The 13,662-nt window shown below is 36.5% G+C and overlaps 1 protein-coding gene across 1 annotated transcript in view; it reads right to left on the bottom strand.

The window, feature by feature from the left end:
• TOPAZ1 (testis and ovary specific TOPAZ 1) overlaps positions 1-13,662 on the bottom strand; it is a 90,367-nt gene that overhangs the window by 28,664 nt on the left and 48,041 nt on the right. Inside the window, exon 12 of the mRNA XM_005546821.3 lies at positions 12,859-12,974. Coding sequence (XP_005546878.3) covers positions 12,859-12,974 — 116 coding nt within the window. The remainder of the gene's footprint in view (positions 1-12,858; positions 12,975-13,662) is intronic.

Here is a 13,662-nt window from a genome sequence, read left to right as displayed (position 1 = left end):
AACTAATATTTAAACTAGATAGACAGCCTGTGTGAGGTGGCACACACCAGAAATCTCAGCACTCTGGAAGGCCGAGGTGGGCAGATCCCTTGAGCCCAGGAGTGTGAGACCAGCCTGGTTACCATAGTGAATCCTACCTCTGCAAAAATTAGCTGGGTGTGGTGGCATGCACCTGTAGCACCAGCTACTTGGGAGACTGAGATGGGAGGATTACCTAAGCCCAGGAGGTCCAGGCTGCAGTGAGTTGTAACTGCATTACTGCACTCCAGCCTGGGAAATAGAGCAAGATCCTGTCTCAATCCATCAATAGTCAAACAAAAAACAATAGCTTTTATAGATACAAAAAAAATTACATAATGATACAGAAAATCTCATTTACAATAGCACCCAAAATATGAAGTACTTATATAAGGAAAATCATAAAACACTCCTGAAAGACACATTACTACTACTTGGAGTTAGGAAGTTGATACTAAATATATGGAGAAGCGTACATGCAAGAAGATCCAGGAAAACACTGAAAAATGATGAAAAAGAATTATCCTTACCAAATATTAAAACATACTATTAAAGCTTCTGTAGTTACTATAGTGTGGTTCCAGTGCAGGAATAGGCAAACAGGCCAGTGGAATAAAATACAAAGTTGAGAAACAGATCCCATTGTATATGAAATTTAGTATATGATAAGGGTGGCATCTCAAATCACTGGAGGTAAATATGGACATTTTATTTTATTTTATTTTATTTTATTCATTATTTTTTGAGACGGAGTCTTGCTCTGTTGCCCAGGCTGGAGTGCAGTGGCGCTATCTCCGCTCACTGCAAGCTCTGCCTCCCAGGTTCACGCCATTCTCCTGCCTCAGCCTTCCGAGTAGCTGGGACTACAGGCAACCGCCACCACACCCAGCTAACTTTTTGTATTTTTAGTAGAGACAGGGCTTCACTGTGTTCGCCAGAATGGTCTTGATCTCCTGACCTCGTGATCTGCCCACCTCGGCCTCCCAAAGTGTTGGGATTACAGGTGTGAGCCACCACGCCGGGCCAAGATGGACATTTTAATACATGTTGTTGGGAAAGTTGGATAATCATTTGGAAAAAATAAAACTGAATCAATTTCACACAACATACCCAAGAGAAAAAACTCCACGTAGATTAAAAACCTAACTGTAAAAATGAAATCATACAAGTAGTAGAAGAAAACATGTGCCAGTTTGCCTAAAACCTTCATGTAGAGAAATGATGACTCAAAATCCACATACAATAAAACATAACCTTGACTCAAAACTGAAAAAAAAGATTGAAATATAAGGTGGCATAAAAATAAAACTTTTTGCATGGTAAAAAACACTAGAAGGTCAAAAGACAACTGACAAACTGGAAGAAAAATTACAATATATACTACAAAGGGTTAATACCTGTAAGAACCAAAACCTAATAGAAAAAGGAGGAAAAAAAAGTGAAGAGTTCACATAAAACATGTAAACATAGCCCTCAAATATATGAATAGAAAATGCTCAAATTCATTTATGAGAGAAATGCAAGCTAAAACACCATTTGTCACCTAACAGATTAGCAAACATTAAAAAACGTTCTAATACATTATGTTAGAAAGCTAGGCTGAAAAAGGCAGTCTCATATTTCTTATGGGAACACAAATGAGTACAACTATTCTCGAGGAAAATTTGGCAATACCTAACAAAAGTTACATATACTTACCTTTAAAAGTTATAAGTTATATACTTATCTTCACAATTTTTTGACTTTTAAATAAGCTCACAGGAATTTCCAAAAATAGTACATAAAGTCCTGTGTACTCTTCACCCAGCTTTTTCCAATAGTGACATTTTATATACTACCAGGAAACTGACTCTGGTATAATACTGTTAACTACAGGCCTTATTCAGTTTTTATCAATTTTTACATGTATTTGTGTGTGTGTATGTAACTACAAGTGTTCCATTTCTACAAAGGAACTTTCTCATGGTACCCTCTTATACTCATCCCCTCTCCACTGTCCCTGTCCCCTGCAACCACTAATCAGTTCTCCACTTCTTAGTTTTGTCATCTCGGGGATATTACATAAATGAAATGTATGCATTGTGTAGCATATAGCATTTTGAGATTAGCTTTTAAAATTCAACATATTCTCTTGAAATCAATCCAATTTGTTGCACATTTCAATAGTTTCTCCCTCTTTTTACCTCAATAGTATGCCATGGTATGTACCACAGTTTAACTATAACTATTCATTCACCTATTGAAGGATATCTGAGGTTTTTTTTTTTCCAGTTTCTGGTTATTACAATTAAAGCTGCTAAGAACATTTATCTATAAGTTTTTATGTGACCAAAAGTTTTCATTTCTCTAGGATAAATGCCGAGGAGTTCAATAGCTGCCTTTGGTATGTGCATGTTTAGTTTGTAGAGAAACTGCTGAACTGCTTTTCAGAGCAGCTGTACCATTTTATATTCTCACCAACAGCATATGATCCAGTTTATCCACACTCTCCCCAGCATTTGGTGTTAACACCATTTAAAATAAAATTCTATCACTCTGATAGGTGTGTGGTGATATCTCACATGGTTTTATTTTACATTTCTCTTATGGCTAACAATTTTGAACTTATTTTCATGTGCTTAGTTGCCATCTGCATGTCCTCATTGGTGAAATACGTTTATGTCTTTAGCCTACTTTCTTTCTTTTTTTTTTTTTTTTTGTGAGACAGTCTCACTCTGTTGCCCAAGCTAGAGTGCAGTGGCATCATCTCGGTTCACTGCAACCTCTGCCTCCTGGGTTCAAGTGATTCTCCTGGAGCCTCAGCCTCCTGAGCAGCTGGGACTACAGGCATGTGCCACCATGCCTGGGCAATTTTTGTATTTTTAGTAGAGATGGGGTTTTACCATGTTGGCCAGGCTGGTCTCAAACTCCTGATCTCAAGTGATCCGCCCACCTCAGCCTCCCAAAGTGCTGGGATTACAGACGTAAGACATGGTGCCCAGCTCCCATTTTCTAATAGTATCATTTGTTTGTTTATTATTGAATTTTGAGACTTTCAAAATATATTCTCAGCTGGGCACGGTGGCTCATGCCTGTAATCCTAGCAGTTTGGGAGGCCGAGGTAGGTGGACCATGAGGTCAGGAGTTTGAGATCAGCCTGGCTAACATGGTGAAATCCCGTCTCTACTAAAAATACAAAAATTAGCTGTGCATGGTCGCACACATCTGTAATCCCACTACCCAGGAGGCTGAGGCAGGAGAGTAACTTGAACCCAGGAGGTGGAGGTTGCAGTAAGCTGAGATTGTGCCACTGCACTCCAGCCTGGGTGACAGAGCAAGACTCCGTCTTGGGGAAAGAAAAAAAAAACATATATATGTTTTATATAATTATATATATTATATATAATATATATACAATATATTATATATTATACAATATATAATAGACATACAATGTATATGTATTACATAATATATGCAATATATTATATATAATATATGTTATATAGAGAGAGGTTTCCAAATTTTCCCCTATTTTTTCGTAAAAGTTTTATAGTTTTTTGTTTAAATTCATGATTCATTTTGAATTAATTTTTGTATAAGGTGTAGGGTTTGGGTCAAAGTTTTTTGTTTTTTACTATGGCTGTTCAATTGCTCTAGCATCATTTGTTTAAAAACTAGCTTTCTTCCATAAAATTGCTTTTGTACCTTATAAAATCAATTGAACATATTAGTAGTGGTTTATTTCTGGATTCTCTCTGTTCCTTTGATCTATGTGTCTCTCCCTCCATACAATAACACACTTTCTTAATTACTTGATTACTGTTAGTACGTCTTAAAACATTAAGTAGAGTGAATCCTTTTACTTTATCCTATTCTTTTTTTCTTTTTTGAGACAGGGACTCTATCTGTCACCCAGGCTGGAGTGCAGTGGTGCAATCACGGCTCACTGCAGCCTCTAACTCTGGGGCTCAAGTGATCCTCCCACCTCAGCCTCCCAAGTAGCTGGGACTACAGGTGCGTGACACTATGCCCAGCTAATTTTTTGTAGAGATGGGGTTTCACCATGTTGCCCAGGCTGGCCTTGAACTCCTGGGCTTAAGTAATCTGCCTGCCTCGCCCTCCCAAAGTGCTGTGATTACAGGTGTGAGCCACTGCATCCAGCCTATTCTTTTTTTTAAAAGTTGTCTTAGCTGTTCTAGTTCTTTTACCTTTGTACATAAATTTTAGAATATATGTTTTTATATCTACAAAAAAATTTTGCCGGAGGGATTCTGGTAGGAATTGAGTTAAACCAATGGATGAAATTTCGGAGAACTGACACTTTTATTAAGTTTCCCAATCCATGAATGTAGTATGTCTATTTATTTAATTCTTCAGTTTCTTTCATCAGCATTTTGTAACTTTCAGCATATAAGTTTAGCATGTGTTCAGTCAGATTTTTACCTAATTTTTGTTTTTAGCCATTGTAAAGATATTGTTTTAAATGTTGGTTTCTCTAGTTCGTTTTCAGTATATAGAAATATGGTTGATTTTTTTGTTGATGTTTATGCTGCAACCTTGCTGCACTCATTAGTTCTAGGAGAGTGTTTTGTTTTGTTTTGTTTTTTGGTACATTCCTTGGCATATATGTAGAAAATGTCATCTGCAAATATGGACAGTTTTATTTCTTTACTTCCAATCTGTATGCTAGCTATTTCCATTTCTTGCCTTACACTGGCTAAGATTTATCATAGTATGTTGAATGAGAGTGGTATCAGTGAACATCCTTGCCATGTTCCCAATCTTAGGAAGAAGCATCCAGTCTTTCATCTAAATATAATATTTGCTGTAGGTTTCTTACAGATACTCTTTGTGAAGTTAAAGAATTTCTTCCTTTATTCATAATTTGCTGAGTTTTAAAAATAATGCATGGATACTGCATTTTGTCAAATGATTTTCTGAACTGAATAATCATGTGGCTTTTCTTCTTATACTGTAGATATGATGAATTACGCTGATTGATTTTCAAATATTGAACCATCTTTGCATTCTTGGAATAAACCCTATTTGGTCATGGTGTACAATTCTTTTTACAAATTCCTGGATTCAATATGGTAATATTTTACTGAGAATTTCTGCATCAAAGCTCAGGAGAGATAACACTAATTTGTAATTTTATTTTATTTTCCTTTTTTTTTTTTTTTTTTGAGACAGACTTTCACTTTTGTCCAGGCTGGAGTGCAATGGTCCAATCTCGGCTCACTGCAACCTCCGCCTCCCAGGTTCAAGGGATTCTCCTGCCTTAGCCTATCAAGTAGCTGGGATTATAGGCATGCACCACCATGCCCAGCTAATTTTGTATTTTTAGTAGAGATGGGGTTTCACCATGTTGGTCAGGCTGGCCTCAAACTCCTGACCTCAGGTGATCCACCCGCCTCGGCTTCTCAAAGTGCTGGGATTACAGGTGTGAGTCACCATGTCCGGCCGTAGTTTTCTTTTCTTTTCTTTTTTTTTGGGGTATTCTGTGTGTCTGGTTTTTGTGTCTGGGTAACACTGGTATCAAAATATGCTGGTAAATGTTCCCTCCTTTATGTTTTCTGGAAGAGACTGCATAAATCCATGCTGATTCTTCTTTGAATGACTGGTAGAATTGTCCAATGAAACTATCTTGCCCTTGAAATGTCTTTTTTGGAAGCTTTTAAATGATGGACTAAATTTCTTCCATAGTTATAAGACTATTTAGATGATCTAGTTTATATTGCATCAACTTTGTTTTTTTGTGGTTTTTAAGGACTTGCTCCATTTCATCTATGTTGCTGAGTTTATGTCAAGTTGCTCAAGGCAATCCCTTATTATCACTTTAACAGCTGCAGTAACTGCACTGATAACCCTGGTCTCATTCCTGGTAATTCATGTCTTCATGTCTGCTTTTTTTTTTAGTCTTGCTAAGAGGCTTGTTAATTTTATTGATCTTTTCAAAGAAACAGCTTTTTGTTTCATTGATTTACTTTTTGTTTTCGGCTTCATTGATTCATATTCTTACCTTTATTGCCTTTCTTATGCTTGCTTTGAGTTTATTTTGCTCTTATTTTTCCTTGTTTTGTGAGGTGGGAGCTTAGAATATTGTGTAACGGATTTTCCTCTCAGGATTGCTTTATCTGCATCCCCAAGTTGTGATTTATTTTCATTTTTATTCAGTTCTAACAGTTCACTTAGTTTTGAGACTTTCTCTTCACATGTGGATTATAGAGAAGTGTGTTGTTTAATTTCCAAGTGTTTGGAGATTTTCCTATTATACCTCCATTGTTGATTTCCAGTTTGATTCTATTACAGTCAAATAATGTACTCTGTATAGTTTTAATTGTTTTAAATTTTTTGAGGTTTATGATCCAGGATATGGTCTACCTTGCTGAATGTTCCATAGATGCTTGAAAAGAATATGTATTCTGTTGTTTTGGGGTACAGTGTTCTATAAATGTCTATTAAATCCTGTTGATTGATGGTGGTATTTAGTTCTACATCCTTGCTGATTTCCTAGTATTTCTATCAATTATTGAGAGAGGGATATTGAAGTCCCCAACTATAATTATAGATTTGTCCATTTCTCCTTTCAATTCTATAATTTTGTTTCATGTATTTTGAAGCTGTTTTTTTGGTGCATATACTTTATAACTGCTATGTTTTCTTGGCGTATTGATCATCTTATTATGTAGTGTCCCTCTTTGTAATTGTAATTTTCTTTGCTCTGAAGTCTATTTAATTTGTTATTAATATAATCACTCATGCTCCTTTTCAAACTAATGTTTGCATGGTATATTGTTTCAACTACCTATATCCTTATAATGGAAGTTAATTTCTTATAAAGGGCATATAGTTATACTTTTATATGTATTCTGCCAACTGCAATCCTTTAATTATTGTATTTAGAACATTTACACAAACAGTGTATCTTGGATATCACTCTAAATAAATTCATAGAGAAATTCTTCATTTTTTTATGGCTTGATTGTGTGGATATACTATATTATTCGTCTACTGTATTGGTATTTATATTGTTCCTAATATTTTGCAAGTATAAACAATGCTGCAATGAATAACCTTGGGTGTGCATATGTTTGTATTGACAGAGGTGTATTTTCAGGGTACATTTGTAGAATTGGGATTGCTGAGTCAACAGGTAAGTGTACTAGAGCAACAACTAAAAATATGTATATACAAAGAGAGATGCTAAAAAACTATAGCTAATCAGAATGGAATTCTAAAACATGTTTCATATGTTGTCCAGGCTAGTCTCAAACTCCCAACCTCAGGTGATCCACCTGCCTCAGCCTCCCAAAGTGCTGGGATTACAGGTGTGAGCCACTGCACCCGGCTGGGGATATGTCCTCAGAAATGTGTCTTTACCTGATTTCATCTTTGTGTGATCACCATAAGGGTGTACTCACACAAACCTAGATGGTACAGCCTACTATTCACCTAGGCTATATGATATAGCCTGTTGCCCCTAGGCTACCAACCTGTACAGCATGTTATTGTACTGAATACTGTAGGCAACTGTAACACAAACTGTAGACTTTACAAATACTATATACTTAGGCTACATTTAATTTAGAAAAAAAGTTTTTCTTTCTTCACTGTTAACTTTAATTTACTGTAACTTTACAAATTGTATTTAAACTTTTTGACTCTTTTGTAATAACACCCAGCTTAAAACAGAAACACAAACATGTTCTCTATATCCTTATTCTATAAACTTTTTTCTGTTTTTGAAAATTTTTATTTTTATCTGTTTACTTTGTAAACTGTTTTGTTAAAAACGAAGACACAAATACACGCACTAGCCTAGGCCTACAGAGAATAAGGATCATCAATATCACTGTCTTCCACCTCTACATCTTGTCTCTCTGGAAGGTCTATGGGTCAATCACATGTACGGAGCTGTCATCTCCTATGATAATAATGCCTACTTCTGGAATACTTTCTGGAGGACCTGCCTGAATCTGTTTTACACTTAACTTTAAAAATATATAAGTAGGAGTACACTCTAAAATAATAATAAAGTACAGCAAATACATAGACCACTAACACTAATTTATTATCATTATCAAATATTATATACTGCACATAGTTGTATGTGCTATACTTTTATATGACTGGCAGCACAGTAAGTTTGTTTACACTAGTATCACTACAAATGTACAAGTAGTGCATTGTGCTCTGAGATTACAACAGCTAAGATGTCCCTATGAAATAGGAATATTTCAGCCCCATTTTAATTTTGTGGGATCACTATGGTATACGTGGTCCATCATTAACCAAAACATCATTATGGGGCACATAACTATAATGGTTTGAAGTGTGAGCACAGAAAGGGGCAGAGGGTATAAAGATACAATTTTCAAAGTTATATACTATAAAATAGACTAAGAATATTCATGATTGTGTTGCTTGTGTTTGAAAGCACAATAGGGCAACTACAGTTAACAGGAATGTACAGCATATTTCAAATAACCAGAAGAGAAGCTCTGGAATGTCCCTAATACAAAGAAATGATAAATGTTTGAGGTGATGAATATCCCGGTTACCCTGATTTGATCATTATACATTGTATACATGTATCATTAAAACTCATGTACTCTGTAAACATATACAACTATTATGCATCAATAAAAAAAGTGAAAAGCTGGATTGTTCTGGGGTCTTCCTATATACTAACAGGGTCTGCTGTCAATCATTGCATGAATGGTGAAGTTCAGTAGCTATTCAGGGCACCAGATACTGCTATTCTCTTGAGCCTTGATGCATACACTTTCCCTGTGCAACTGCTACTGAATCTGGTGGGAGATTAACATCTGTTAGTCATGTGAGCTCTCTGTCATAGCTGCCACTGCCCAAAATGGGAAAAGTTTTTCACATATCGCTCTGGGGAAGAATAAACTCAATGATTGGCAGACAACATCAATGCACCCTACTTAAAACCAAATTAGACTCCAGAACTATATGCTCGATGAATTATACTTTTCTTACAAAAAATTTGTTTCCTAGGTAGTACTCAAAATCTATTTAGCCTAAACAGTGTTACAATTTTCATGGAAAACATGAATATTGTTAATTACCAGTAATTAAATTTAAAAAATCATAGAACTTGGAAAACTCAAATGAATTTCAATGCTAGTGATTGAAGGGAAGTAGTATTACTTAGAGCTGCAATTCTTTTAACTGCACCGAGGCATCTAGGGCACAATGGCAAACTCACCAGGACACCACAGGTTATTTTAAGTTTTCAGGCTGACATCTGTCAGACACTGAACAAATTACTACTATTAACTTGTTTGGACCTAACTAGTTGATAAATGGGACAGTTAATACCTTTCTTTTGGCCTAGGGACACAGAACCAAGAAAGTTTGGAAACCTTTGCATTACAGGATAATGAGAAATGAGATAAAAATAGCAATGGAAGCTCCATATTGGAGATTTCTGGGCATTCTGAAGCATTTCAGTAGTTGATTTGATCTTTATCAAATCTCATTACATTTAAAAAGTTATGATTCATTTAAACACATAATTTATATATTTTTTCTATGTATGTTATACTTTAATTTTTTTTTTAAGTCGTGACTTTCCTTTTTCTTGGTATATTATGGTACTACTTGGGTACTACTTGTATAGTTGTGAGAGTTTGTTGTTGTTTTTTTTTTTTTTGAGACGGAGTCTCACTCTGTCGCTCAGGGAGTGGCATGATCTCGGCTCACTGTAACCTCCGCCTCCTGGATTCAAGTGATTCTCCTGCCTCAGCCTCCTGAGTAGCTGGGATTACAGGCGCGCACGACCACGCTCAGCTAATTTTTGTATTTTTAGTAGAGACGGGGTTTCACCATGTTGGTCAGATTGGTCTTGAACTCCTGACCTTGTGATCCACCCGCTTCAGCCTCACAAAGTGCTGGGATTACAGGCATGAGCCATCGTGCCCGGATTTTTTTTTTTTTTTTTTTTTTTAAAGGTCTTTGGAGGCCCATGAGCTGAATCGAGAAAGTAAATAAAGTAGGGGCACTAAAGTATTTTATTAAGATAACAACAAAAAGTGAGTCAAATAGAAAAAAGAATTAAGGTAATTTGTACACATATAAGAGAGTACATTAGGTGTAATTAAGTGGTGAAACAGAAGATATAAGACACTCTTTTTTTTTTTATTATACTTTAAGTTCTAGGGTACATGTGCACAACGTGCAGGTTTGTTACACATGTATACATGTGCCATGTTGGTGTGCTGCACCCATCAAGTCGTCAGCACCCATCAACTCGTCATTTACATCAGGTATAACTCCCAATGCCATCCCCTCCCCCCTTCCCCCTCCCGACAATAGGCCCTGGTGTGTGACGTTCCCCTTTCCGTGTCCAAGTGATCTCACTGTTCAGTTCCCACCTATGAGTGAGAATATGCGGTGTTTGGTTTTCTGTTCTTGCGATAGTTTGCTGACAATGATGGTTTCCAGCTGCATCCATGTCCCTACAAAGGACATGAACTCATCCTTTTTTATGGCTGCATAGTATTCCATGGTGCGTATGTGCCACATTTTCTTAATCCAATCTGTCACTGATGGACATTTGGGTTGATTCCAAGTCTTTGCTATTGTGAATAGTCCCACAATAAACATACGTGTGCATGTGTCTTTATAGCAGCATGATTTATAATCCTTTGGGTATATACCCAGTAATGGGATGGCTGGGTCATATGGTATTTCTAGTTCTAGATCCTTGAGGAATGGCCATACTGTTTTCCACAATGGTTGAACTAGTTTACAATCCCACCAACAGTGTAAAAGTGTTCCTATTTCTCCACATTCTCTCCAGCACCTGTTGTTTCCTGACTTTTTAATGATTGCCATTCTAACTGGTGTGAGATGGTATCTCATTGTGGTTTTGATTTGCATTTCTCTGATGGCCAGTGATGATGAGCATTTTTTCATGTGTCTGTTGGCTGTATAAATGTCTCCTTTTGAGAAATGTCTGTTCATATCCTTTGCCCACTTTTTGATGGTTTTTTTTTTTTTCTTGTAAATTTGTTTGAGTTCTTTGTAGGTTCTGGATATTAGCCGTTTGTCAGATGAGTAGATTGCAAACATTTTCTCCCATTCTGTAAGTTGCCTGTTCACTCTGATGGTAGTTCTTTTACTGTGCAGAAGCTCTTTAGTTTAATTAGATCCCATTTGTCAATTTTGGCTTTTGTTGCTGTTGCTTTTGGTGTTTTAGACGTGAAGTCCTTGCCCATGCCTATGTCCTGAATGGTATTACCTAGGTTTTCTTCTAGGGTTTTTATGGTATTAGGTCTAACATTTAAGTCTCTAATCCATCTTGAATTAATTTTTGTGTAAGGAATAAGGAAGAATCCAGTTTCAGCTTTCTACTTATGGCTAGCCAATTTTCCCAGCACCATTTATTAAATAGGGAATCCTTTCCCCATTTCTTGTTTTTGTCAGGTTTGTCAAAGATCAGATGGCTATAGATGTGTGGTATTACTTCTGAGGGCTCTGCTCTGTTTCATTGGTCTATATCTCTGTTTTGGTACCAGCACCATGCTGTTTTGGTTACTGTAGCCTTGTAGTGTAGTTTGAAGTCAGGTAGCGTGATGCCTCCAGCTTTGTTCTTTTGACTTAGGATTGTCTTGGCAATGCGGGCTCTTTTTTGATTCCATATGAACTTTAAAGCAGTTTTTTCCAATTCTGTGAAGAAAGTCATTGGTACCTTGATGGGGATGGCATTGAATCTATAAATTACCTTGGGCAGTATGGCCATTTTCACAATATTGATTCTTCCTATCCATGAGCATGGAATGTTCTTTCATTTGTTTGTGTCCTCTTTTATTTCACTGAGCAGTGGTTTGTAGTTCTCCTTGAAGAGGTCCTTCACATCCCTTGTAAGTTGGATTCCAAGGTATTTTATTCTCTTTGAAGCTATTGTGAATGGGAGTTCATTCATGATTTGGCTCTCTGTTTGTCTGTTACTGGTGTATAAGAATGCTTGTGATTTTTGCTCATTGATTTTTTATCCTGAGACTTTGCTGAAGTTTCTTATCAGCTTAAGGAGATTTTGGGCTGAGACGATGGGGTTTTCTAAATATACAATCATGTCATCTGCAAACAAGGACAATTTGACTTCTTCTTTTCCTAACTGAATACTCTTTATTTCTTTCTCTTGCCTGATTGCCCTAGCCAGAACTTCCAACACTATGTTGAATAGGAGTGGTGAGAGAGGGCATCTCTGTCTTGTGCCAGTTTTCAAAGGGAATGCTTCCAGTTTTTGCCCATTGAGTATGATATTGGCTGTGGGTTTGTCATAAATAGCTCTTATTATTTTGAGATATATTCCATCAATACTGAATTTATTGAGAGTTTTTAGCACGAAAGGCTGTTGAATTTTGTCAAAGGCCTTTTCTGCATCTATTGAGATAATCACGTGGTTTTTGTCTTTGGTTCTGTTTATATGCTGGATTACGTTTATTGATTTGCGTATGTTGAATCCCCTGCATCTCAGGGATGAAGCCCACTTGATCATGGTGGATAAGCTTTTTGATGTGCTGCTGGATTTGGGTTGCCAGTATTTTATTGAGGATTTTTGCATCGATGTTCATCAGAAAAGATACTCTTTTTACACTGAATGAGCAGGACGTTGAGAGGAAATGAAGTACTGAGAAAAATGAGGTGAGGCTAGCCAGAGGCAGCTTGACTAAAGTAGGGCATAGCCAAGAGATGGGAAAAGGGTTTATGACAGGTAACTATCTAAATGGGCATACAAACAGTTATTAGAACTTTTCCTTCAGCTTTTATAAGTCCCCACCAAGACACATATATTTTGGCATAAATAATAATGATTTTTCTCACCTGGATTTCATTTCCAGAACTGCAGTTATTTCTTGTTTGGAAGCTTGTACTTGATATAAGAGCTTAACAATATAGTTAAAGTGCTCTGGGTCAAGCACCATCCCGGCTTCAACAAGCTGTAGAAGAGAAAAGAAAGAGTGGTTATTCTTACAAAAATGTGACAGAATTGAGGAGCCAATGTGTGTGAAACAACTAAGACACTGATGGAAGAAGTGAAACATGGAGACAAACGGAATAAAACTCATTAAAAAAAATTGAGGCACAGAATCACAAAAAGATATTCTAAGAATTTAAAGCAAAAATGAAAATATTAAGTGTTTGAATTTTCTTCCTGTTCTCTAAGTTATCTCAACCACTTTATCATATATACCTCTTATTTAGTACTCAGTCTGTCTTTTAGTCTAGGACTGGTATTCATACCTCATCCCTGATTGCAAACTTCCTAAGAAGTATTGTTCCTGTGCCTCACACAGGGCTGTGGCCAGAGAAGAATCAGTGATTCCTTGATAAATTAATCACTCAGGTGGATTAACTGCCCACATGTAATATAGCATTTAATTAAAAAAAATAAATTCAAAGATTTTTATCTGTCATTCACATATGACTCATTTCCTGTCTTCTTCATGAGCCTCAACTCTAATGAAGAGAACCAACAAGGGAATATCTGGATACTTCCAGTGTGAGAATGGATGAATGAGAGGCAGGCCTTTTCTGACAGCTCTTCTACATGACATTATCCTGGAAAAGCGGGAAGGTACAAGGTTGTGAGCTGGCAGTCTTATTAGTTGCCCCAGCTCAAATGAT

The sequence above is a fragment of the Macaca fascicularis genome, chromosome 2, assembly GCF_037993035.2.
Source record: "Macaca fascicularis isolate 582-1 chromosome 2, T2T-MFA8v1.1".
NCBI lineage: Eukaryota > Metazoa > Chordata > Mammalia > Primates > Cercopithecidae > Macaca > Macaca fascicularis.
Note: the sequence above shows the minus strand (reverse complement) of the source record. Positions and strands in the feature narration are given on the sequence as shown.